At 48.6% G+C, this 25523-nt stretch overlaps 3 protein-coding genes and 1 long non-coding RNA gene across 12 annotated transcripts in view; 1 reads left to right on the forward strand and 3 right to left on the reverse strand.

The window, feature by feature from the left end:
• SLC18A1 (solute carrier family 18 member A1) overlaps positions 1-15344 on the reverse strand; it is a 37600-nt gene extending 22256 nt beyond the window's left edge. Inside the window, exons 1-4 of one of the 9 annotated variants that reach the window (XM_088658179.1) lie at positions 15140-15160; positions 6175-6269; positions 1561-1754; positions 169-535 (exon numbers count right to left, since the gene is read on the reverse strand). In XM_088658179.1, coding sequence (XP_088514305.1) covers positions 169-535; positions 1561-1699 — 506 coding nt within the window. In that variant the 5' untranslated portion in view covers positions 1700-1754; positions 6175-6269; positions 15140-15160. Of the gene's footprint in view, positions 1-168; positions 536-1560; positions 1755-5434; positions 5575-6174; positions 6270-12100; positions 12300-14210; positions 14384-15139 lie in introns of those variants that run through there. The other 8 variants (XM_088658176.1, XM_088658177.1, XM_088658181.1 and 5 more) reach the window with 8 other exon arrangements.
• LOC148683484 (uncharacterized) lies at positions 10086-16545 on the forward strand. Its single transcript, XR_015947118.1, has 3 exons — positions 10086-10126; positions 10753-10844; positions 16407-16545. It is a non-coding gene; the product is annotated as an uncharacterized LOC148683484 (long non-coding RNA).
• On the reverse strand, positions 15401-19155 carry LRRC26 (leucine rich repeat containing 26). Its single transcript, XM_035139908.3, has 2 exons — positions 18075-19155; positions 15401-16805 (listed from the first exon to the last, which is right to left on the reverse strand). The coding sequence occupies exons 1-2, from the start codon at positions 18751-18753 to the stop codon at positions 16534-16536; spliced, it is 951 nt and encodes a 316-aa protein (XP_034995799.2). The 5' UTR covers positions 18754-19155; the 3' UTR covers positions 15401-16533.
• Positions 19156-19770: 615 nt separating this feature from the next.
• The window catches only part of LOC118097310 (uncharacterized), a 38412-nt gene continuing 32659 nt past the window's right edge, over positions 19771-25523 (reverse strand). Inside the window, exons 26-31 of the mRNA XM_088658167.1 lie at positions 25099-25211; positions 24200-24324; positions 23831-24046; positions 22674-22778; positions 21213-21302; positions 19771-19991 (exon numbers count right to left, since the gene is read on the reverse strand). Coding sequence (XP_088514293.1) covers positions 19840-19991; positions 21213-21302; positions 22674-22778; positions 23831-24046; positions 24200-24324; positions 25099-25211 — 801 coding nt within the window. The 3' untranslated portion in view covers positions 19771-19839. The remainder of the gene's footprint in view (positions 19992-21212; positions 21303-22673; positions 22779-23830; positions 24047-24199; positions 24325-25098; positions 25212-25523) is intronic.

Here is a 25523-nt window from a genome sequence, read left to right on the forward strand (position 1 = left end):
AGGCATCTCTCAGATCAGGGTGTAAAGTAACTCCCTCAGCCCTCAATGCTATAGTTTCCTTGGCACCTTTGCAATTCTGTTGGTGACAGGGAGCTGCTGTCTGTGGTTCCTTGCATACATGAAAGTAAGGGAAATAACACCTTTTGTTTTGTTTTTTAATGGGCATACCTGTTGGTTAAAGGTCCCACAAATGGGTTGACTAAGAGCTGCACCGTGGCTTTCGAGGCAAAGAGCAATCCAATGCGAACGTTCTCATTGGACAGAAAGTCCACCCCATCTGTACAACCGTTACTTGGCGGCAAAGTGGTCGTGGGAAGGTGAGGGACAAGATCTCTGTCTTGGGTCTCGTTTGCGTGGACCACAGGGGGACGAGCATGAGAGTCCAAGGTGAACACTGTGGTTCTGTCATATCGAGAGAGCCCTGAACCATAGGGAGCTGTCGAGGAGAGGGCAGCAGTCGTCATCGCTGTGGTCTGAAGAGAAGAGTGGTTTGCGCTTTTGTAGGTGGCAAACAGGAAGGAAGGAATGATCGGCACTGAAAGGAAGTCCGTTGAGAGGTTAGATATTGCACTTCTATGGGCAAGACACAAAGCAGAGCAGCCGGATAAGAAGACAGGCATGAAGCAAGCTCCTCCTAAAGAGATGTCCCATTCAACTCTTCTCTCGGTCCCATCAACATCAGAACCATGGCTAGTGATGACCCGAGAGAGAGCCTTTCCTGGGGCTGCTCTCATATTGCAGAATTCCCTTCCAAGAGAGACTAGGTGGGCTCTCTCTTTGTTATTCTCCCATTGGCAAATTAATACCTTTCTATTCAGGCATCTGAAAACTAAGGTGCAGGTGGTGCTAATGACCAGGCTCACTGCCAGGGCAAACTGCATTTTAACGTCGATTCTAATCTGTGTTTGGATGTATTTTAACTCTTGTTTTTAACTAGTTTGTTTCTATTACTTTGTATTTTATAATGTTGTTTTTAAGTGTTGTAAGCTTCCTTGAATCAAACCTAATGAGAAAGTCTCAATATAACAACAACAACAACTATTATTATTATTATTATTATTATTATTATTATTATTATTATTATATAATAACCAGAGGACTGTTTGATAGGAAGCAGACATGCTTCTATTGTGGCCCTAAGGGATGGGTGGGTGACCACATTCACCTCCCAGTGTGGTTCAGCAATAAAACTACTAGCGCATTTGCAAAGCTAAGCAGGGTACGGTGTGGTTTCAAATGGAATGAGGACCGCTTATTGAGATTCCTGCATTGCAGGGGGTTGGACTAGATGACCCGCAGGGTCCCTTCCAACTCTGCGATTCTAGGCAACCACTCAAGGGTCACTTGCCAGTGGTGCACAGGGCCAGAGATAAAAGTGGGCAATTTAAATGGTGCCATCCAACTGACTGCAGGAGTGACGCCCAGTGAGCTCACTGGCCTCGTTTTGGGAGGGAGATTACTGGAGGCGGTCAGCTGCAAGATACTGGCCTGGATCCAGACCTGTCTGTTAGCATTAACACAGCTCAGAGGAGAGAGAAGACAAAGCAATGTGGAACCTACCCACAACTGTCAGCAGCATGTTGTCAACCAGCAGGGCAACAAACACAACCAGCAGCACTAACTTCCGGGATTCCCTCCCCTCCTTTAACCAGCTCCACGGGGCACAATCCATTGCCAACCTTGGGGAAAGCAGCGCCATCAGCTTCAAGGTGCACTTCTTCGCCTGCTTCTCAGGGCTCTCAGTCCCCAGGTAGCTGTAAGAGGGGGGGGGGGAGAGAAATGTTGCAAAACCTCTATCCAAACGCTTCAGCTTCAGAAGACCAACCAGGAGGATAAGTTTCTAGTGCTCAAAAAGCACTTGCTGTGTAACTGGTTTCCATGCTCATATTTATTCATCTTTCAATTTGGGGTGGTTATTTGCAAATATAGGGACCCAGGTGGCGCTGTGGGTTAAACCACAGAATCTAGGGCTTGCTGATCAGAAGGTTGGCGGTTCGAATCCCTGCAACGGGGTGAGCTCCCGTTGCTCGGTCCCAGCTCCTGCCCACCTAGCAGTTCGAAAGCACATCAAAGTGCAAGTAGATAAATAGGGACCGCTCCGGCGGGAAGGTAAACGGCGTTTCCGTGCGCTGCTCTGGTTCGCCAGAAGCAGCTTTGTCATGCTGGCCACATGACCCGGAAGCTGTCTGTGGACAAACGCCGGCTCCCTCGGCCTATAGAGCGAGATGAGCGCCACAACCCCAGAGTCGGACACGACTGGACCTGATGGTCAGGGGCCCCTTTACCTTTACCTTTATTTGCAAATGTAAGAGTCCATAAAAAGAGTGTCGGACTAAGTCGCATTGATTTCAAAGCGTAAACGCTAGGAAACCTTTTTCAACCTGAGGGCCACATTTCCTCCTGAGCTAGCTTCTGGGGTAAAAATGGGCGGAGCAATGGAAACGAACATTACCTTCATGCAATAGACTGGTTTCTACACACACACACACACACACACACACACACACACACACACACACATGCTTTACATGCAGAGAGTCCCATTCTGCATCGAGGCTATCAAGTAGTCTTATCAGAGGACACCTTCCAGCCAGGCAAACATGTCAAGAAAGGTGCATAGCAGGGGCAGAGAGGGGTGTGTGGCCTGGGGAAAGGACCAGATATAAAGGACTGGAGGGGCTACCTTCAGCCCCCAGTCCTGAGCTTCAAAGTTTCAAAGTGTTTATTGGCTCCAGACTCAAGACAAAGCTAAACACTACTTTCTATCTACTACATCCAGTTCTCCTGGTCTTCTAAGTAAAGATAGATGATGTTGATGATGATGATGACGATGACGATGATGATGATGATGATGATAATAATAATAATAATAATAATTTATTTATTTATACCCTGCCCTCCCCAGTCAAAACAGGGCTCAGGGCGGCTAACACTAATAAAATTGCAATAAGACAAAAAAGAAAAGAAAACAATTAATTAAAATACAGATTAAAATACAATTTTAATATTTAAAATGCAGCCTCATTTTAAGTAGTCCATAAATCAAAACCACGAGGGAGGAAAACACAGGGGTCAGACTGAATCCAACCCAATAGTAACAGATAGATCTGCTAATGCTATCAACATGCTAGCTAACGCTGCTGTATGAAACCCACAGCTTCTTTCCCTGACTCTCACAGATTCAGAGTCAGACCATGACACACAAACAGGGCAGCCTCAGGACATGATGAAAGAGACTATTACACCCATCTCTCTGTGCACAGACGTATTTCCTGAACTAATGGGAGGGGAAATGGCTCAGCAAGCCATGCACTCAACGTCGCTGGCGTTGCTATGGCAACCCAGTGCACCTGGCACCCTTATCTCAGAGCCTCCAGACGGGGATGTGCTCCTCAAGACATGAGACCAAGCACTGTGCAATTTAACCTGTTGTTCACATTGCACCAGCAAGGCTGTAATCCAGGGCTAGGCATCCCTTTTGCCATCAAGGGTCACATGATACAATGGATGGGCAATTGGGACTGCGGGCCAGAGGATGTGGTAGTCAGTAGCTGGTGATGGGTGGAGCCTGGGCTCATTCACACATAACATTCACTGGGAAGATTAGTCCCAGGAAGGGAACTCAAAGGCAAAACCAAGTTTTGTGAATGTTTTCATGGGCAGAATGCACCCCATTCCCAGTACTTTTCCATCCAATGGGTATTAAAATGGCACTGAATTGTCTGTTGAAGTGGGGGGGGGATATAATCAAGGAGTTGGCTGTGATGGCTGGGGAGAAAGAAAGCCCAGACAGAAAAAAAAGAAAAAGAAAAATGGCACCGGTAGTAGTAGACATGGGAAAACAAAACCAGACAAAGGTATTGCCTGTTGGGTAGCGGGTGTACACCCCAAAACCCTGCTTTAACTGAAAGCTTTTTGAAAGTAAATGGTTCCAGTGCTACTCTCCATAGCCCAATGAACTAGGGGAATTAAAAAAAACCCTGTTTATCATTTTTTCCCTGTCTTTCTCGATAGGTAGGTAGATTTTTAATATATTTTTACATTAAAATGGAAAATCAAGCTTAGAACAAAATCATCACAGAATACAGGCATGAAAGCAGAGGCAAGGGGGCGGGGAGAGACATCAGTAATACATTTCAGACTTATAATAGCATAGAAATTATAACAAGTCTATAAAAGTTAAAAGACCATTAACATGGATATTCCTTATTTTCCAGGGGGATGAGGTGCATTCCCAGTGAACCTTTGTTTTTGTAGCTGTGCACGTATTCCTATTTCATTGTATTATCCACAGCCATTTTTCATGTTCAGAGTATCCTCCTTTTTAGGCTTCGTCAATCAACACAACAGAACTTTTTAATATCCAAACACCAGCTATTTTTATCCCCTGTTCAATTTATCTGTCAAAGATGCCCACCTATTGCTTCAAACTGATTACAGTCTTATGAAAAGGGGCAAAACCTCATTGCTTTATTTCATATTTAAAAAAATAACAAGTGGATACTTATTATTGCTGCTTTGTCCTGGTAGCCTTCAATGCAACATGGGATGCTTTCATACTCATTTTTGGACAGTTGCTATTTTGCTGTTAGGGTTCAGTTGCACATCAGGAAATTCAGGTTGCAAAATTAAAATTGATTTGGCACTGTTGTGCAACAAACCCACTTTCACATACACACATAAATCAGACTTTATGCAGTAAGGAAAGTGACAGGAAGATGTGGGATAATAATTGCTTGATATGGCATCAGATAACCTCCCCCACAAACAAATTAGAATGAATGCTCAATAAATAGCCATTGTCATAAAACTCACAGATTTTTTGTGTGCAAATAATCCAGGATCAATGCTCAATAAACAGGTTGTCTGGAAGTGACTCTGAAATCTCTTTAGCACCTAGCAGAGTCAAATGTAATTAAATCTGCACAATTCCTCCTGAACTCCATCATAAACTTTAATAAACTGTAGCCTTTGGGGCTTTAACATCATGTTCTACTTTTTCCTCCCATTGCACCTTGTTTTGATTAACATCGAGTACGAAGAAGAGTCCAGGAGAACTCACATCCTTGCCTGATATTTCTGTGACATTTTGGTAGTCTATTGTATCTTTTAGGTTCTTTTTCTAATGGACCAGTGCATCTAAACTACCTGTATATTTAAAAAAAAAAATCAATGAAAACAGTGTTCCGGTTTCAGGAACCATATGATTATCCAAATAGCATGTATCTTAGCATGTAACTTTCTAGTCATTTTATGTCAAGAGGTCCTTCTCACTGAATTCAGTGGGGCTTAATCATTAGTAATCAAGTTTCAGATTACAGTCTAAATCATCTTGTCTTTCCTGCTATCAAAGATAGGATTTGAAACTCTAGTTCCCTGCGTCAGTCTCCAACTTGTTGCCCAGAAGTAAGAAATGGAGAGTCCTTTTTCTTACCATTGCCGAGTGCATCACAGTCCACTCCTCTCTGTGGTGCTGAAGGCGGCACAGTGCTTTGAAAGTGTCCTTCCTGGTAAATTTATTAAAGCCTTTTATCTGGGGAGGATATGAGGATCCCTTGTCCAGGAAGATGCAAATGGAAGTTCAAATATGCTCCATTCAATCTGTCAGCTGCTTTTGCGTCAGAGGCTGGGGAACAGGGTGTGGACTGGAAAGGGCTGCAGAGATTATCTGCTGTACTGAGGCACCTGAAATCCACAGCTCTCTTTTTTAATTATCAGGATTTATCTCTTAGACGCATGTGCTCTGTTGTCACAGCCCAATGAAGGTGAACAATGCAGGCCCCTTCTCCATGTGACAAACGTTTGTTGCTCACCTTCAATGGACTCCGTCACTTTCCCCAATACAGGCTTCCTTCTCTAGGTCTCCCATCAGAATATTCCTAGCAAGATCACTGAACTGAAGGGAGCTGGGAGATATTCCAACATATCCCCCTTTTTTCTGAGACACCATCCATCAGCTCAAACCCACTTCTGACAATGAAGCCCATATACTGGAAGACGGCAATATCCAAGCAACAATGTGGCCCAGGAAAAGTGCCATTTAGGGCTAAAAAAAGAGAGAGTCCTAAAGTCTTGAAGTCCAGCTCAACAGCACACATGGACATGTCACCTCTAAGGATGGGAGAATTGGTGTTTTTAGTTTCTCTCAGTTTCTCATTTTTCTACCTTACTTACCCGCCATAATGGGTTTAATTACAGGCGGAGACAAATCTGTGTACAGGGGGGAGGTTCAAAAGGTATCCACATGGTGCTCAGAGAAGAATCTGCACCTAAATATTGGCAAGACAAAGGAGATGGTGTTGGAATTTCAGAGGAAGAGAGGGGAGCTAGCCCCGTTGTATATCGGGGGGCTGTGTGGAGAGAGTCTCTTCCTTTAAATACCTGGGAGTCCATCTTAGTGAAGACCTAACTTGGAAGGTCAATACAGCCCAGGTGATTAGGAAGACCCAACAGAGACTTCATTTCCTTAGGGTCTTATGAAAGAACAAGGTTGGACAGCAACTGATGATTTCCTTCTATCGGTCCGCAATAGAAAGTGTTCTCTCATACTGCATTATGGTCTGGTATGCTGGTTTGACAGCCATGGACAGAGAGTCCCTACGGAGGGTGGTGAAGACAGCACATGATATCGCGGGCTGTCCCCTGAGTCCGCTAGATGTTATCGTGGGAGACCGTTGCCTCAGAAGAGCGAGGAACATTCTCAGGGATGACTCACACCCTGGCCAGCACCTTTTTAATCTCCTGCCCTCGGACAGGAGATATAGAAGCATGATAAGCCCATGGGCCATGAGGCTGCTGAATGGAAGACAGCAACATTGCTGACGTTCGGGGTTGGTGGTCGTACGACAGCACACAGAGTGTAACAAGGACTGAGAGATTGGGGGGGTGGAGTGGGGGGCTCGTTTAATCTCACTGTAAACAAGTGGTACAGTAACAATAAAGTATTTCTATTTCTATTTCTATTATTTATAAAGTCCTCATGGAAATTCATCAGCAGTTAAGTGCAAATTTCTCCTAATATATACATTGCATTCTCTCCTATCTCCAATGCAACCCATGTACTCAGGGCCAGTCCCACCATTAGGCAAAGTAATGTGATCATCTCAGGCAGTCGATGCAGGAGGGTAGCAGCATCCCCTTGGTGTTCCTTCTAAGCCCTTCTGGCCAGTGGCATAGGAAGGGGGTGCAGGGGGGTGCGGGCCACCCTGGGTGTCATCAATGAGAGAGGTGACAAAATGGCCAACCAGCTGGGAGGCGGGCAGGCTGCTTGCCCGATGCCGGCGCTTGGCTCCAAGCAGAACCTTCCAGGAAAACACAACACACACAAACAGGCGCCCTGCAGAAGCGAGGGTCTTTCAAGACACAAGCAAAGCAATCGAGCCAGGTGACTTTCGTTTATGCTGCATTCCCCACACCGAGCAGCCTTGCAAGGCTTGTATCTGGGGAGGGGGCTGCCAGAAGGGCTGGGGTCACTCCAGTGGTGGGGGGGGGGTTGGCTGATGCTCTGCCGCTTCCCTACCCACCTTGTGTGGGCGTGTGCCCACCCCCTCCTGTCCCAGGCGTGTTGGAGTCACTCTCCACCGCTGCTTCTGGCCACAGCCCTTTGTTGGAGGACAGAGTTTTGGATGGTGCACGGCCTGTCCTGACCCACTCAAATTAATGAACAATCATTTCCATTTATTTCAATGGCACTACTCTGAGTAAAACTTAGTTGAATACCACCCAGGATGCTACTCATTGAGTAGCACCAAAAAAAACTCCACTCAGTTGGTTCTGGTGAAACACTGTCATTTTTCCACACGGAGATCGCAGTACCAATGGCTGATGTCACATTTTCTCCAGTGAGAAATATTACTTTCTGATAGTTCTGAAAATGCAATATCCCCACAGTGAAAATGCAATATCCTGCAGTGCGGTGGAGAAAGAGATGTGCCCGCAGTGCAAAAGATGATAGACAAATATGTATACATATTGCATAGCAAATTAATTGTTGCCAAAGGACCCAAGTCTCTACTCTTCTGAAGGAATAAACAAAAAGCAACATTTATCTTGTGCAAGAATTGTCTGTGTGAACCATAACAAGGGCAGTAGCCGGTAACTGTTATCTCCCACTGCAGCCTTTATTACTCAAATATTGGATTAGATACCAATCACAACTGGATGATAAGCCTCCGGAGAACAAACAACCTACTATAATTGGAGCAGCTTCTAAAAACACGGTACCTTGAAGGCTGCATTCTATCTGCCATTATGAAGGGCGGGGGGGGGGGATTAAGTAAAGCAGGTAGGATCATTTGCAAGATAAAGGTAAAGGGACCCCTGACCATTAGGTCCACTCGTGACCGACTCTGGGGTTGCGGTGCTCATCTCGCATTATTGGCTGAGGGAGCCGGCATACAGCTTCCAGGTCATGTGGCCAGCATGACAAAGTCACTTCTGGTGAACCAGAGCAACACACGGAAACGCTGTTTACCTTCCCGCTGGAGCGGTACCTACTTATCTACTTGCACTTTGACATGCTTTCGAACTGCTAGGTTGGCAGGAGCTGGGACCAAGCAACGGGAGCTCACCCTGTTGTGGGGATTCAAACCTTCTGATCGGCAAGTCCACAGCGCCACCCACATCCCAGAGCATTTGCAAGATAGGAGTGCACTAAAAGTATTGTATTGTTTGGTAGGGTATAGAAGCTGGATTTCTCTCCTTGAGAAGCTTGCACAGTGGGTATATTCAAGAGCATTGTGGGGAGAAAAGAGAACCAAAATCATTGTTTGCATCATTAAAATTTCTTTCCGTTTGCTTTGGTGGATATGGTTGCATCAATCTTGTAAGCTAATATGACTGTTACCAGATCTATGACTACAAAATTACACTGTGTGTTTTGTACTTATGCTGGTTTTTTATGTTGCTGCCAAAAATGGTAACAAATTAAGTATGGGGTGGAGGGGGGAACAGGCATCCAAGGATGAAAATCTAATATGAGAGATGTCATAGCTCAAGACTTCCTGGCACACGTGCCCTTTGACATGGAAGCTCTTCTAATAAATCTATGCCACCTTAATAACATTCACATACAGAACATGTAGCTCAAACTAAAATTGGGTATGCCCTTTAGTGTCATGTGTGAAAGCACTTGAAAGCATTCAGAAACTATATTGGGGTCAATAGCACATATCACAAAAACTGTTTCTTCAAATTCTTCACCCTGTTCCTAAGCAGTGGGGGAATTTCACTCAATATTCTCCAGGGAGGATCGCATGTGAAGGGCATATCTTTAGCAAACAATATTGGGGTCAATTAGCACACATTCCTACTCTCTGCTATGTGGATGGGGTACCTGTGTGGCCAGGGTCCAGAACGATGGGAGTAGTAATCCAACAACATCAGGGGAGTCACATGTTCCCCATCCCTTTCCTACTAGATAGATTCAGAACCTTTCAATGGTTGCAGTTGAAACTGGAGAAGAGCAAAAAAAACCCTACAACATTCCCCCCAATTCTTCACCCTGTTCCCAAGCAGACTGTTGTTGTTGTTGTTGTTGTTGTTGTTGTTGTTGTTGTTGTTGTTGTTGTTGTAATATCATTTATATCCCACCCATCTGGGGATGTGGGGGGGAATTGCACTCAATTTTCTCCAGAGGAGACAAAGATTCTTGCATGGGAAGGGCTCGTCTTTAGCAAATGTAGTACACAGCAGAGTGGAGTTCACTTTGGTCAGTGACCGAAATAAATTGACTGACTGACTGATTGATTGATTGATTGATTCAGCAGAGTGGAGCTAGCACACTGCACATGCTCAGGAGCACTGTCAAGCTTTATGACAATACATGATATGTGGATAGATAGATAGATAGATAGATAGATAGATAGATAGATAGATAGATTCAGGTACTGGGTTTAGATCCCAGGAGCTCTCCATGGAGTTCTGGTTGAAAACAGATGCCCCCCCCCTCCTTCCCGCCTCCGCTCAGCACCCTGGCCAGCTCCTTCCCCCTCCTGCTACTTCCGGGTTCTCCCCGCCGGCTCGCGGGAGGCAGGGCAGAGCCCGACGAGGAGCGCCTATATGAGCGCGTGCGCAGTAGCGCTGCGGACCATTCGATGCATGGTGAACGGAGTCGTGTCCGAGCTCAGTGAGTAGCGGCGCCGCGGGAGGCAGGTGGGGAGGGGAGAAGGGTGGGGGAACCGGAGCCTTCCAGATACAGTCTCGTAATAGATGTGTGCATTTATGGAATTTTTAACTGGACATTTGTATCCAATTATTATGAATAATAAGGTAAAGGTAAAGCCCTGGACGGATTAAGTCCAGTCAAGGCGACCATGGGGTGCGGCGCTCATCTCGCTTCAGGCGATTCCTTTTTTTTTCTTTTTCCAAAAAGGAAGGAAGGAACGGGCTGTTGCAGAAAACTCAGCTTTGTTGCTTAAAATAAAAATTTCCCATTGTGGGTTGTGGGGTAAGGTGCTTGAACTGCTTCCGTGTCCCTTCCCACAATTAGCAGAATAGCCGATGCAAAACAAGGGGAAGTCATAAGCATTTTCTTAATTTACAGACGGGGTACAGGTTGCAGAATTTTAGTTACCATACACAGATTTTATTTTTTCAAGTGGGACAGTAGGAACCTAACCTTGACTCTTGAAGGAGGGACTAGTTAAGAAAGGCTGCCCACAAATGTACAGATTTCGTATGGTGTTGCCATTTCTCCTTTCTGGACTTCCAGCCTTCAAAACAGAACCAACCATTTCTTTCTGTCCTCCGCAGGATCCAGCTGTGCAGAATCTCAGCAGCTAGCCGGCAACTGTGGCAACCCAAAGCCACTTCCTTCTCCAGCCGGCTGTGCAGAGTAATGATTGGTTGGCCTTTCTTATTAAGCCACCTCCTTTTCTCAACCCCCATCAAACTGTAGAGTGTTGATTGGCAGGCCTTTGTGTCAGTCAGCAAACCACACATTCGACTTCTTTCCAAGCATCCAGTTTGTTTTTTAAAAGGCACTGAACACAGGAAGCTGCCTCACTCTACTGGTCCATCTAGCTCAGTATTATGAGCACTGACTGGCAGCAGCAGCTCTCCTAGGTTTCAGGCCAGGAATCTTTCTCAGCCCTGCCTGGAGATGCCTGTGAAGGCTGAACCTGGGACCTCCTGCAGGCAAAGCAGAGGCTATTCCACTGAGAGCCCTTCCAATGGAATAAACCTTAACTGGATAAACATACTGTATAACTGAAGCTTGGGGTGGAGTGGGGGGTAGATCAAAAGCAAGTTCCAAAACCAGCACTTCATTCAGGGCCTGGCATGTGCTCCAAAGGAAGAGTAAAGGTTGGAGGATCATAGAACTGGAATGGGCCCAAAGGACAATCTAGTCCAACCCTCTGCAGTGCAGAGACTGCAGGGTGAAAACACACTGGCTCTCCTCTTAATGGCTGCATTCTCTGTTTTCTGTCTGCAGAGCAATTATTATTTTGCTCACTAAATTATTGACTATGGCCAGTGAATACCCACTCTGCATAACTGCTCAACACACACACAAAACATAAATTCTGTTCTTGGGTCCATGAGATTCAGCAGTGACACATCTTTTGCTTGCTTCCACATGAGATGTACCTGCACACCTTTTTACAAGTGGGCTTTTATTTTTAGGTTTTCCTTATCCACGTTTACCTTTTGCCCCGCTCTTTCCAGGCACTGATCTGCGCTTTAACGCACTGTGTCTGAGCATGGTTTCTGCTTTGTTTTGCCCTGAGCTTTCCCCACAAAAACCCGCTCTTTAAATCTGGATCAGAGCAAATGTCAATTCGGGTTTTCCTCAGATTGCTGTTTCCTTTACTACTGAGCTTTAGAGTGAGTTTTTGCAGGGAAAGCTCCAGAGCAAAAGGGGTGGGTGGGCATGGAGCTTTAAATCACAGGCAAAGCCCTTATATTGCACTGATGGACTTTGGAATGTAAGGAACTGAACTGCCTTCTGAACTGTGACTGTGGAAAGAGAAATGTTTGTGTGTTGGGGTTAACTGGCTGCCAGCTAATGTAGCCAAACCAGTGCAGCAGGGCGACTGCCTTCGGACAGGGCTGCCTGCCAAACCCTACTGTCTGCTGCCCACATTCGTTTCTGACTCACCTCTAGTCATCACACCCAACTTGCTGCAACTTTAAGTCTCTGTTTCTCCAAGGATAGCTTGGGGAGTGCATGATGCTTCCTAATGTCAGCATTCAAGGTTTCTGACACCTCAGGGAGAATGCCTGAATATGGCGAACTGAAGTTTTTCATCCAGAAGCCTCAGAGTCAGGTGATTGGAGGTGGGATGGCGATGAGTGGTCTGAGGGAGAAGAGGGAGAAGACGAAGGAGGAGGGGTTGGAAGCTGAATGGCAACCGGGTTTATTTAGTAAGCAGGAAGAGAGCAGTCCAGAATCAGAGGCAGAAGTGGAGGCTGCAGAGGAGACAGGCCAAGATGCATGGTGAGACAGACTGCTGAAGAAGCCAGGCAATCTCTCCTTCCTGCTGGGACCAGCTCTCTCTCTCCCCCCCCCCTTCCTGGAACGTACAGAGAAATGAAGAGATCAGAGCAGAGAGGGGCTATGTGCAAGCAGAGTTTGTGACTGCTTGGGAAAGACCCTGGAGAGGAGGAGCCTTAGGAAGTGCTGGGGAGGCAGGGACCTCCTCACAACTGCTTTGTTGGAGCCACACCCCCTGTGAAGAGTTGCTGGGACCACTAGGCCTGTGCTGTTTCGGTTTCTTGAATAAGGAGTTAACTTCACTGACACCGTGTTTTTCTTTGATAGATTGACTCTAGCTCCTGACAGTTACTGCTTTTAAAATGGCAACCATAAGAACACCACCTGCCACACGGCATGCGCTGGAGTGGTGTCAGGGTTGAATTGCAGCAGCTGCAGGTGGTGTGAAGCAGAGATGGGAACCTCCAAAGGAGTTTGTAGCCATGACCCGACAGTTGCATGCAGTTGAAGGACTAAGCAGGAGGCAGAAACAGGGAGCAGGTGAGATAGGCGCCCGGAAGGCAGAAGGCAGGGACTGGAAACCTGGAAGGGTAGCTTTTTGCCACAAGGGTGCCCCTAGTTTGAATGGTGAGGCCAAATTTAGCTTGCTTTGCCTGAAAGGAAGTGGTGTGGCATCTCATCCTACCCCGCTTGCATTCTGACCACAGCAGATGGCTCAGACTAAGGATGTGCTGTGGGACCAGGGAGTCACAGCAGGAAGTGGAGCAGGGCTGGCTACCCTGTATCTGGGCCACAGTGCCCCTGCCCTGGTTTCAACTGCTATATGCAGCACTTCTGCTGCATGGCTGCTGTTGGCTGGCCTATTAACAGAACCTCTGAGCATGTGCAGAGCAAAGTGGACCGTGTTTTATTACTTTAAAACTATCACACAGGAACACCCCCTCCCCAATACACTAATTATTGACACTTAATTTTAGGGAAATAGCAAGAATGCACCACTTTTCCTGGTGCTGGGAAACATGGGAACCTATCGTTTCCCTTAAAGGTACCCCTGACCGTTAGGTCCAGTCGCGGATGACTCTGGGGTTGCGGCGCTCATCTCGCTTTACTGGCCGAGGGAGCCGACGTTTGTCCACAGTCAGTTTTTCTGGGTCATGTGGCCAGCATGACTAAGCCGCTTCTGGTGAAACCAGAGCAGCACACGGAAACACTGTTTACCTTCCCGCTGGAGCGGTACCTATTTATCTACTTGCACTTTGATGTGCTTTTGAACTGCTAGATGGGCAGGAGCTGGGACTGAACAACGGGAGCTCACCCCATCGCAGGAATTCTGATCAGCAAGCCCAAGAGGCTCTGTGGTTTAGACTGCAGCACCGCCTGCGCCCCCATCATTTCCTAGGGTCAAATTATTTTCCCATGTAGCTCAGCGTTGCTTACTCTGCCTGGCAGTGATGTTTCTCACTAGGAAGCAGACTTCCTTTTGCATCACCAGCTTTAGAAGCATCTCTTTTATGGCAACCAGTGAATAAAGTGAATTTCCACCCCAAGCAGTAGAATCCTAGGTAACTGTGGAGTAGAGCTTAGTCCCAGTTAGGCAAGCTGGAATTAGCACTCCACTCGTTAAATAACGTTCTTCCCAAAAGCTTCACGTCTGGTTAATTAATTAGAAGTGGCTGTGGTCCACAGCATGCCAGGCTTTCCGACAGTTCACGATCTAGCAGTCGGAGATAGAGGGGGATAGACAAAATGGATTTTTTACAGCAGCATTACTTACATCGACCGTGGCAGATGAAACGTTGAGGGGAGGAGAGCGGTGAGATCCTATCTGGCTTGAACCGCCATCTTACTTGCCGAAGAGACTATACTTCCCGACGGCGTTGGGAGCCCTCCGGTGATGTTAACTTTAGTTACTGCCCCCGCTGTTCCCCACCAGCTGCGTGGAATTCCAAGGTGTAAGTAGAGCTCAGTACTCTCTCCTCTCTCCTCTTTATAGTTGCACTTGGAGAGATGTTTCGTTGAGGTAGGCAAACCTCCAGCGGCCAAGTGCCAGTGAGATAAGGAGGTGATAAATCACTTAGGCTGGAGTCGGTGTTAACTAAAGCTTAACAGGCAATAAAACTACTAGCTCTAAAAAGCATGGCAAGGGCATTTGAAACGAGCAATATTAAGCAATATTAATCTGTAGCTATCTGTAACATCAGAGAGCAGCGTGGGGCTGCTGCTCCTTAGCCGCCATCTTGCCGGCCTTGTCTGTGGAGTAGATGGGTGGGAATGTGTGTGGAAGAGTAAGATTCGGTCTCTGGTTACCCATTTGGGGGAGCAGCCTTGCTTGGGCTCAGCTGCAGGCTGAAAGGGGTCAGCAGCTTTCCAACCTCCAGGATGAAAAGGCAGCCATTTTGCAGTCACCATAGGAGGCATCCAGTGGCCACCTCAGTCTAGGCATAGCATCGACCCACATCCCCATCTAAGGAGCTGAATTGGCACCACATACATGCCTGCCACATCCATCCTCTCCCCTCTATGTTTGTTCAGACACTAAAGCTCTCCTAAGTGCAACAGAAACTTGTGCAGAGGTGTGTGCTGGCTCAGGCCTCACTGTATCCTTCCCATCCTGAGAAGCCAGCCCACCCAACCAGCCATCTCAGAGTCACAAATTTGGGTGTGCCACAGGATTGGTTGCTGGTCTCTGTGTTCGAACCTTACCTTTTTGCTGCAGGCTTGCAGTTATTGGGCAAGTTACTCTTCCTCAGGGGCTTATGTGGCATCATCTCAGAACACTTGCTGTGCCATGCAAAGAGGACAAGTGCCAAGAAGGTTTCTTAAACTGAAGAGAAGCAGGTCTCAGACGGAGTTGGCCCAACACCTGATAGCTTTATAGCATGGGTAGGCAAACTAAGGCCTAGGGGCCGGATCCAGCCCAATCGCCTTCTAAATCCAGCCCACTGACAGTCCGGAATCAGCATGTTTTTACATGAGTCGAATGTGTCCTTTTATTTAAAATGCATCTCTGGGTTATTTGTGGGGCCTGCCTGGTGTTTTTACATGAGTAGAATGTGTGCTTTTGTTTAAAATGAGTCTCTGGGTTATCTGTGGGGCATAGGAATTCGTTCTTTTTTTCAAAATATAGTCCAGCCCCCCACAAGGTCTGAGGGACAGTGGACCAGCCCCCTACTGATAAAGTTTGCTGGCCCCTGCTATATAGCGCTAGCTGGATGCTGATTGGCTCCCCCGGTGCCCCCTGACCTCTGCTGTGCTAGTGGCTGCAAAACACACTCTATCCAGTGATGGTGCAGAGCAGAAGAAGGGTGTTCAGCACTGCCTCTGATCACAGCTGCAGGTGCCAACACTGCTCCACCCAGTCGCATTTCTATTGGCAAGAACATGAAAAGAGTCCTGCAGGATCAGGCCAATGGGGGACCCATTTTGTCCAGCATCCGTTCTCACCTTGGAAAACCCACAATCAGGACCTGAGCACATGGGCCTTTTCCCCTCTTGTGGTTTCCAGCAGCTGGTAATCAGAAGCATTTAGTGCCTCCCAACTGTGGAGGCAGAGCTTAGCCATCATGGCTCGTAGCCACCAATAGCCATGAATTTGTCTAACCCTCTTTGAAAGCCATCTAGGTTGGTGGTCATCACTGCCTCCCAATGGAAGCGAGTTTCACAGTTTATCTCCGTGCTGCACAAAGAAAGACTCTTTTGTCTGTCCTGGATCTTCCCACATTCAGCTTCATTTCTCTGTCCTTTCTCTATGCTGGCCATAATTTCACAAACTTCTAGCATGTCACCTTTGGCTCAAGGCTGGCTTGTGATCTTGGACTGAGCTGGTAGGGGTCACTTCTTCCAGGGTCAAAGGGTGGGATAGGAGGAAAGGTCCAGAAGCCACTTGCTGCCACTTCACCACAAACCTGTCTCCTGCTTTCTAGCTGCACACCCACATTGTTACCCAAGGCTTTCTCATGTTCTCATCCAGGTAAACCCTCAATACCGTCAACAAACCAGGAGTAACAGTGACCCACATCGCAGGGCCACTGCGTGACTGCGCCATAGAGAGCGAGGGGGAGTCATCAAAACAGTGGCAGTTTGGAGGCGCAGCTTGGCTAGCGAGGACTGCGCTCTGCACGCCTTGCCAGGGCGCCTGGCCGGATGGACGACACCTTGAGGATCTTTGCTTGGGCCACTGCTAGCGAGCCGAAGAGGATGCAGACGCAGATGCTGGCTAAGAAGGTAGACGGGCCAATGAGCAGGAAGAAAGCATAATCTTTTACTTGCAGCCAGGGCTCCCAGCAGTGAGCAAAGGACTCGTTTCCAATGGCAGCGATGGGATGTTGGGTGAGCTGTGTGGGGCGTTTGCAAGAGACAGAGTCCACCTCTGGAAAAGGGAGAGACACAGAGACTCAGGGCAAGGCTGTGGTTATTGCAGCAGTTGGGGAAGTTGGACCAGAGGATTGCTAACCAACAAGCACAAACCGGTTTAAGCTCTTAAGCTGCCTGCCAAAGAAATTAACGTGGATTGCTTGGAGGTTGCTTCTGCTAGGACCTTTTAGGGCAGGCTTCCTCAACCTTGACCCTCCAAATGTTTTTGGCCTACAACTCCCATGATCCCTAGCTAGCAGGACCAGTGGTCAGGGATGATGGTAATTGTAGTTTCAAAACATCTGGCAGGCCGAGGTTGAGGAAGCCTGTTTTAGGGAGACCAAGGCACCTGCTGTTCTAAAGTTAGCCAGTAAAGAAATCAAAACAGCAATTCCATATGGTGCTTGACAGGGTCGCATAACCTCCATAAAAATCCATCAATATGTCTTCCACATGATTAATTGCCAAACCCGAGACAGTTGTGACCCACCCTGGGTGTCTGGCAGAGAAGAAATCTAATTTAGAAATAAAGGTTGTATCCAGTGTTAGTCCTACTCAGAGGAGACCCGCTGAAACTAATGTACACTTAGGTTCATTTGTTCCAATGGGTCTGCTTTGAACTTTGTTGGATACAACTCTAAATGAACAAACAGATGGTTAGTCATTTCTAAAGGAGCTGATGATGCTATAATAAGAACCAGTTGCACCCAGCTGCCCCACTTCACCCACCACACACCATGTATTTATTTTTTTGCAAGCTGCTTGGGGAAACTGAATCCCCCCCCCCCGGTAAAAAAATTGTTATGGCTCCAATTTATTTATTCATTTTGAGAAAACGCGTTCACAGACTAGTATTGCTGGAACTTTGAAGGGTAGTGGAGATAACTGGGGAAGAGAACTGAAAATAAAAATTTCAACCACTTTGAGGTTTTCTGCAATCAAGCAGTACAGTCAACTCTTATCTTACATGGGGGTTACATTTCAGGAATAGTGCCTAAAGCCAAAATTGTGTAGAGTCAAAACACAGGTGCAGTAGTTGGTGGAATTGTCAACATCTCCCCCCCCCCCCGACACTCATTTTTAAAAAATGATTTAATTTCTTTCCTTTTTTTGCCAAGCGCATAAAGCTAAATGTGCACAAGTTAAATGTGCCTAAGCCCCTAAGCTGTGGGTCTACTGTTTATAAATTTCATGAAATAAAACAATAAATAAATGTGATTGCTGTTGTTAAAGCCACCAGCTACAGGTGAGCTTTCCAACCCCTTCCCTGTTGAGTCCTGCTCACCTGGGACTTTCTCCACGTTGTCAGTGAGCCACTGGTAGAGGGGCTGGATGGCACAGGTGCACCCCCAGGGGTTGTTGTGCAGCCTGAGGAAATGCAAGTAAGGCAGGTTGCTGAAGAGGTCGGGCGAGAGCGAGACGAGCGCATTGCCCTGCAGAGACAGAGACTCGAGGTGGGGCAAAGACCTGAGCAGCTCTGGCTCCAGTGTCAAGAGCTTGTTGTTCCCCAGGTTCAGCATCCTCAGCCTCGGCACGGGGAGGAAAGTATTGGGTTGCAGGACAGTCAGGTAGTTCCCACTCAGGTCCAGTTCCCGCAGCTCACTGAGGCCAGCCAGGGCCTGGGGGTGGATGACCCCGAGGATGTTGCTCCGAAGGCTGAGGTGGCGCAGGGCGCCCTGGATGACAAAGGTGCGGTTCTGGAGGGTAGCAATGCGGTTGTAGTCCAGCAGGACAGTGGTGGCATTGGCTGGAAGATCTTCAGGCACCCAGCGCAGCTTGTGCTCCATGCAGTTGATTTCCCCAGAGGTACAGCTGCAAACAGCTGGGCAGGCAGAGGAGCTTGGGGATGGGTAGAGGAGGAGGAGGAAGGCGAAGGTGGCAAAGGTCTGAAAGCAACTGCAGTGAGTAAGGCCAGAGCCTGAAGTTGGCAAGGGGAGGACCTGGCTTCTACCGCACCAAGCCATGGAGCCTCCTCTTCATGCCCACCCTGACTCCTGGGCCAGAATTCACAGCTTGTGCCGAAAACCTCCCAACCCACCAGCCTTTCCCTGCAAAAGGAGGAGCCGCACCAGAGAGGGCAATTCTGGGGCTCCCCTTCTTAGCAGCTGCCCTTGCTCCAGCAGAGTCCTGCATGCCAGCCTTGCTTCTGCCCAGCTATTAACTTGGCTGCTCTTCTCCTGGGTGTAGCTGATGGTGGGTGGAGCTTTTGCTCTTCCTTAGCAAATATTTTAACAGGGCAGCCTCGCCTGCCAAGGGGCAAAGCCACAGCTTCCTCCTGGGCCCAGCCTGTCTCCTCCGAAAGAGCCACACCAGGCTGCACTGGGACAAGCCGGCTCCCGGCTTTGCCTGGCATCATCCCTCGGCTCCTGCTCTCAGGCTGCCCTGGCACGTCATGCCAGGCAAGTTAACTGGTTTACTTATTAGTGTGCTTCACCCTGCCCTCCTCAGAGCAGCATTTCAGACTTGCAGCAAGAAGCATGTAAGGTAAGGTCAGCCTTGAAACACAAGGCATAGTTATAGCTGAGGGGATTCACACCACAAGAGGTGGGTGACAGTCAGCTTGGATGGCTTCAGGAGAAGGACTAGGCAAATTTGAGGAGGAGGAATGATACAACAACATGCTCATGAGGCTGGAACTGGGATTCCCAAGGGCCTTGCCTACACTTCTGAATAGCTGTTGCTGGAAGCCAAAGGAGAGGAGAGTTGCTCTTGCACGCAGGTCGTGCTTGTGGGTTTCCCATTGTGGCATCTGGCTGACCAACCGGAGTGGAAAGGTGTCACAACTCCCTCCCTCTACAAATGGGACACCCAAATTTGCCACTTTACCCTGAGCCCCTGCTGCTGGGAAGGGGCCCATCCATGCAGCCAAGCTCCCAATGGAAACAGGAACACTCGGGATGCAAGCCTCAAGAAGATAGGAGGGGATGACCCCCCCCCAAAAAAACCTTTTATTGTACCCTTCCTTCTTCCTTCCTTCCTTCCTTCCTTCCTTCCTTCCTTCCTTCCTTCCTTCCTTCCTTCCTTCCTTCCTCCAGGATGCGAAAACAGCATCATGGGTATTTGGCATCATAGATGATTTTGGAGGAGTTTCCCCGGTCCCTTTCATCTTCTGTGGTGAGGTTGAGAGAGTGCAGCACTTTGAACTGGACCATGGTGATGAGGGCCAGCTCCTCAGGATCTAGGCCGCTCATCAGGGTCACTTCTGGGGGAAAGAGGAAAAGAGAGCACACTGGGTGGCTGGTTCCGTGCCTGCCGACTTCTCCAAGCCTAGGCCAACCCAAGGAGGGAAGAGGGTCTTGTGTTGGACCCCTTCCTGCCAGCACAAAGATGTCAGCTGAAGAAGCATTTCAGCTACCCAAAGAGGGCTCCTTGCTGGGAGAGGCAGCATAAGGGAGGTACTATTTCTGCTGAAGACCTCCCTCCTCTAACAAGACTTTCCGTTTGAGACTTTTTCCGATCTGCCTCTGCACTGGAAGCATTTTAAGATGTATTGAAAGGATTTTGCTAATGTTTTGTTACTCACTGCCACCCTGGCCATCTTTGGGAGGAAAGGCAGGATATACATTTATTAAAGATAGAAATAAAGAGGTGGGGCATGGCAGGGGCAGGAGGTGGAGCTGCTGATACAAAGCACAATCCCAACTTTTAGGGCTGGTGCTCTGGCAGAAAGGAAGCAGCCAGCAACCAGTCAGACGAAGCTAGCAAGGAAGCAGCCCACCAGCCCAGTCAACAGGTAAATGGCAAGGAGCTTCGCAGTTTAAGGAACTGGGCAGCAAGTGTATAGATCTGGTGTCACTGGACTTGTGCTGTACTAGTGGCCACAAGACACAGCCTGGCCACCTGTAGTGCCCCCTCACCCACCCAAAGTAAGAGGTACCGGCTGCCAGAAGCCCCTGAGTGCTTCACCCTCTTCCACATCACCAGGCCCAAATTCAACAACACTTAACATTGCATCCATTGGGATCCTGCTGTAAACAGCAGGCCATGCACCTCTGCTCAGCTTGCCAGCACAGCCAGGAAAGTGTACAAATGCACAAAACAAATAAATGAAGAAGAATGAAGCCTGGTAAGGCCGGTTTTCAGTGGCTCAGGCAGGTTTAGCAAAATACCTCTCCATATGCAAAGAAGCCAAGGTCTGGCAAGTAGCTCTGCTTCGGTGGGGAACTTGGGCTTTGCAATGTTTATTTTTATTCTGTTTACCTTGCAGAAAGATTGAAGTCCTGCAAAGTGGCTTGTAAGGATCTGCAGGACTCAGGCTATTTACTCCATGCCATGCCAAGGAATAACACACCAAGGATATTGTTTTAAGAAAGAAAGCTGTTATCCTTGGAAATCTGAGCCCAGAGACTGAGGGTCCAGAGAATGCAGAGGGTTTGCCCATGTGCTCCCAACCCAACTCACAGGGCAGGGGCTCTTTGCTTACCAGTACAGGCAGGAAGGCAGAGCGAGCAATTGCTCCAGGTTGTCATTTGCCGGCAGTCCTCCACACACGTCTGCACTGGGACACCACAGACTGCAACAAGAAAGGCCCCTTAGTTGTCTCAGGCAAAACCTCAGACTCACCGCCTCCTCTTCCTACTCAGCAGGATGTACCGTAACTATGCAAATGCCTATGCTACCACCAGTGTAAAATGGTTTAAGTCAACTTCTCTCCCCCTTCTAACACCACAAAACCCATACTCTGTGCAAGGGAAGGATGACAGAACCAGGAAATGGTGGGGTCAACATGGTAGGAGGACTGGACAGTGCCAGACTCTGGTGAAAACACCCTCCAAGGGCTAGGGAAGGGGCTGTCCCACAGCTCTGGAATGCCTTTCCCACCCCCAAGCACCTCAGCCTGTGGCTTTCCACCATTGCTGAAGTAACAGAGCCCAAGCCCCAGATGTACAAGGCTGAAGGCTGGGTCAGAAAGTTCCATTTGCAAGAAGATCTAAGGACTAGCTAGGGTCATGCACCAGGCGCAAGAGAGTCTGCTGAAGTCATTCACTGTTAACCGAAGGAGCAAATTTGCTTCCTGAATCTAATATCTAAAGAATCCAATTGCTGCTGCCACAAAAATGGAAGTCTGTATTTCCACCCACCCCACTTAGACCTCCCTCTACCTCTGTTTCTCCATGACTCAGTGAAGACATATGCACCCATTTTGCAGGGCCCAGCACAGCATCAGGCTCACCTTCTGATGGCACCTTTCTCAAGAGGAAAAGAAAGCAGACCAGGATAGGAAGGGGGTGGGAGAGACCCAGAATACAATCCAGGAGAAGGGGGAAGAAATTCATCGCCTCCAGAGTGAGAGGGCAGATCATGTTTAACAGCACCATACTAACCATGTCTACTCAGAAATGAGTCCTGTTGAATTCAATGGAACTTACTCGTGAATAAGTGGGGACATGAATGCAGCTATGCCACGTCAAAAGGAAAGCATAGGAACCTGTTCCGTCAGGAAAGTAAACAGACTTCTCTGTGCCCGCTGTCCCCACCCGCCTCTGCAACAAGCAGGTTTCTGTCACTGGGGTTGCCCAGGACAGCTGGCAGGAACAGGATGTCCTGCTGAGAGCAGCTACACACAGGTATGCATTCTCTCTCTCTCTCTCTCTCTCTCTCTCTCTCTCTCTCTCTCTCTCTCTCTCTCTCTTTCACACACACACACACACACACACACACACACACACACACACACACAAAACTGATAGGATGAACAACTGCATTCATCCAGGTTTGGTGCTCTGCAACTGAGCAGGTACTTGTGCACTCCTAAGTGGCCACAGCCCGCCAGCAATGCTTTGTAACCCACTGGAATGTTGGCACAGGCCAGAAAAAACAAGTTTCTCGAGCCACTGCTGCTCCCCAAGAGATGCTCTGTGACAACAACTGCCGGCTCCCTCACCTTTCTCAGCCGTTGTCTGGAATCGACCGCTGCAGTCGCAGGCAGGTCGTGGTGGGGGTGCCGAGGCCCTATGACAGGAGGGGCCGCTGAAGCCCTCTGCACAGACTGAAAGAAAACAGAGTGATGAGTGCAGCAGGGCTCAGGCACGAGAGGGAAGAGCATCGTGGCCCCAGAAGCAGCTGACATCACACAGCTCTCTCATCCAAGCAACCACGTTTCTGGGGCTTCGCTACAGAACACACGCCATTAAAAGCCAGCAGGATGTTCTCATCAAACGCCTGACTTGAGCAACTGTTGCTGTTGTTATTTCAACTTGGCTCTCAGGCAAGCCAATGAGGGCAGAGAAAGGAGGCCAAGATGGACATTGGCTTTGCCTTTTAGGCTGGCCCACTGACTGCAGCTGGCGTGACGCTTTCCCCCCGTTGCTTATTCGCTGCTCTATAACATCAGCATGATGCACAGAAGTCCAGCAGATGAAGTTCTTCCTTTAATCAACAGGGAAAGCTGCACCAGTTTCATGTCTTGCACATGGCAGTGAAGAGGCGGAAGCAGCTCTCAACAAAGGGCTGTCCATACCTGGGCTTAGTGCAACCCATGCAACTCCCCTGTTTGGATTTTCAAAGCACAAGGAATCTCTGGACTTAGGGAGGAGATGTTGGAGGAGGACCCCCACATGGATGAGGGAGGAATAAAGTAGGCGTGAGTGGTTCACGATCTGCATTAACCCCAGTTTGGACAGACCCTAAGGCCTTTGCATTGCAGGCCTGGATGACCTGGCGCATGTGCTCCTCACCGGAGCAGCCAGAATGCAGGCATGCTGCAGATCATTGGGGGCGGCACTCTGCCCCTGGGCAGGCAGTGCTGACTCCAAGGTAAAAAAACATGCCTCAGAATTACACCTTAGTGATGCCTCTCTCACACAAGGACATAAGAAGAGCGCCCTGCTGATCTTGGCAAGATCTAGTCCAGCACCCCTGCTGCTCACAGGGGCTTGAGGGATCCTTCTGAAAGCCCCCAAGGACCTCCTTCTCCCTGGAGAGAAGTGCACTGCCGCTACACCTGGAAGCTCCACTCTGCTGCAAGGGGGAACCACCACGCCCTTCAGGCAGAGGACACAAAGAGGGTTCTCTTCCCCTCCCTACGCAAGACTCACTTACTGGTCCACCTGTAAAGCGTTGAATCCGGCTTGGGGACAATGCTGTCCATGGAGCTTATCAGATAGAAGCCAGTCCCTGTTTGGAGGACGGCGGCACACACGCTGTGCTCCATCATGCACTCCTGCTTCGCTTGCTCCAGGCTCTCAGCGGAGGGGTACAGCACGGACGGCTCTCCTGCCACGCCATGGCCAGGTTGCTCATCAAACCATTCTGTGGCTGCTGGGAAGGGAAACATGGTGTGGCCAGCTTAACTAATGCTCCACAATTAAAACCACCTTCAGGGGAGGAGGGTTGGGTTGGTTTTAAGAAGCTTTGGGTTGCCCTGGGCAAGATAAAGCAACTCACAAATTCAACAAATAAACAAATTACCTTCACTACATTTGCACAGGAAGGACCTCTCCTCCTTGCAGCTGGCATCGCTGAGAAGCCCCGTTGATGAGTTAAACCACACACAGTCCTTCAGGCCCCCATCAGCCATATCATCCTTCAGGTACCTTTCCCCACACACAAAAGCAAAAGGAAGAGGGTTGTTTCTGCTCCAGGGCTCCGTGTGTGTGTGTGTGTGTGTGTGTCGCAAGAGCTCCCTCCAAAAGGAATTTTGCAAATGCTCTCAACTAGGATGCCAGCACTCCAGGGCATATAAATTCAATTCATCATCAGAGGTATTTCCACATCTCATATTTCCTGGTTCAAAATGCAATGCTTTCCTCAAATATGAGATGAACACCATGACCCTCCCAACCAATTCTTCCATTGCTCAGATTCTCATCTGAGCTAGGGCAGTGTTCACTTCCTTCCCTCCTTCCCCTAAGCTCTCATCCAGCAACAGTCCTTCAAACTACAGTATGTTCCTTCCAGCCCCATTGTTCATTGGTTGCTACACTGATGGTGGCAGCAGGCAGAAGGGGGGGAGAAAGAGAGACAGACAGACAGACAGACAGAAGGGATGCAGGCTGGTTATACAGCACACCAGGTATAAGGAGGAATGGAAAATGCAGTTTTCCCAGCCACTGATGTCAGGAAGCTCCGATGGATAAGGGAGGAGGCCCACAGGAGTTGGGTTGGGATTGGATCCCATCGCATGTGCCCAGTCAGGGCCTGCAATGGCGACTGGGTCATTTTGGATTAAGCTGAGCTATTTTCTATTACAAAATAATAACATTGTTGGGTGGGGTGTCTGAGCTGATCTACTTCAAGCTTGGTGGGGCATGATCTTCCCCAGCACAGGGCAGTTATATCTAGGGGGGAAGGGCCCTGAAGGAGCTCACTGTGCCATCTGCTCGCTGAGGGGCTCCTGTGTTGTCCACCGGAAGACAGATTCCTCCTTCAAGTCATTCAAACCCGTCCAGAAGGAGCCTCCAAAGTTTGAGCGGACCCAGTCCTGGAACAAACATGGCAACTGCTACCTCAGGGTGGGTGGAAAGAAGGCAACCATCCCATGATGCCTCAGTTGACCTTTCACCTGCCTCCCTGCACAGAGAGGGGTGGGGACTTGGGCACGTACAGGGTGGCACAGGGTTCTCCAGAAAGGTCAATACTGAGGAAGGAGAGGGCTTGGGCTTCCCTAGGGCAAGCACCACTTGGCCCTTGATTGCAGGCTGAGAGGAGGGCCAGTGAGGAAGCCATCCTGGAAACGGCAGCCCAAATCCATGGGCCACATGGCATCAAAGGTCATCATGAGGAGCCCTGTGCT

The sequence above is a fragment of the Zootoca vivipara genome, chromosome 14 (assembly GCF_965207765.1).
Source record: "Zootoca vivipara chromosome 14, rZooViv2.hap1.1, whole genome shotgun sequence".
Classification (NCBI taxonomy): Eukaryota; Metazoa; Chordata; class Lepidosauria; order Squamata; family Lacertidae; genus Zootoca; species Zootoca vivipara.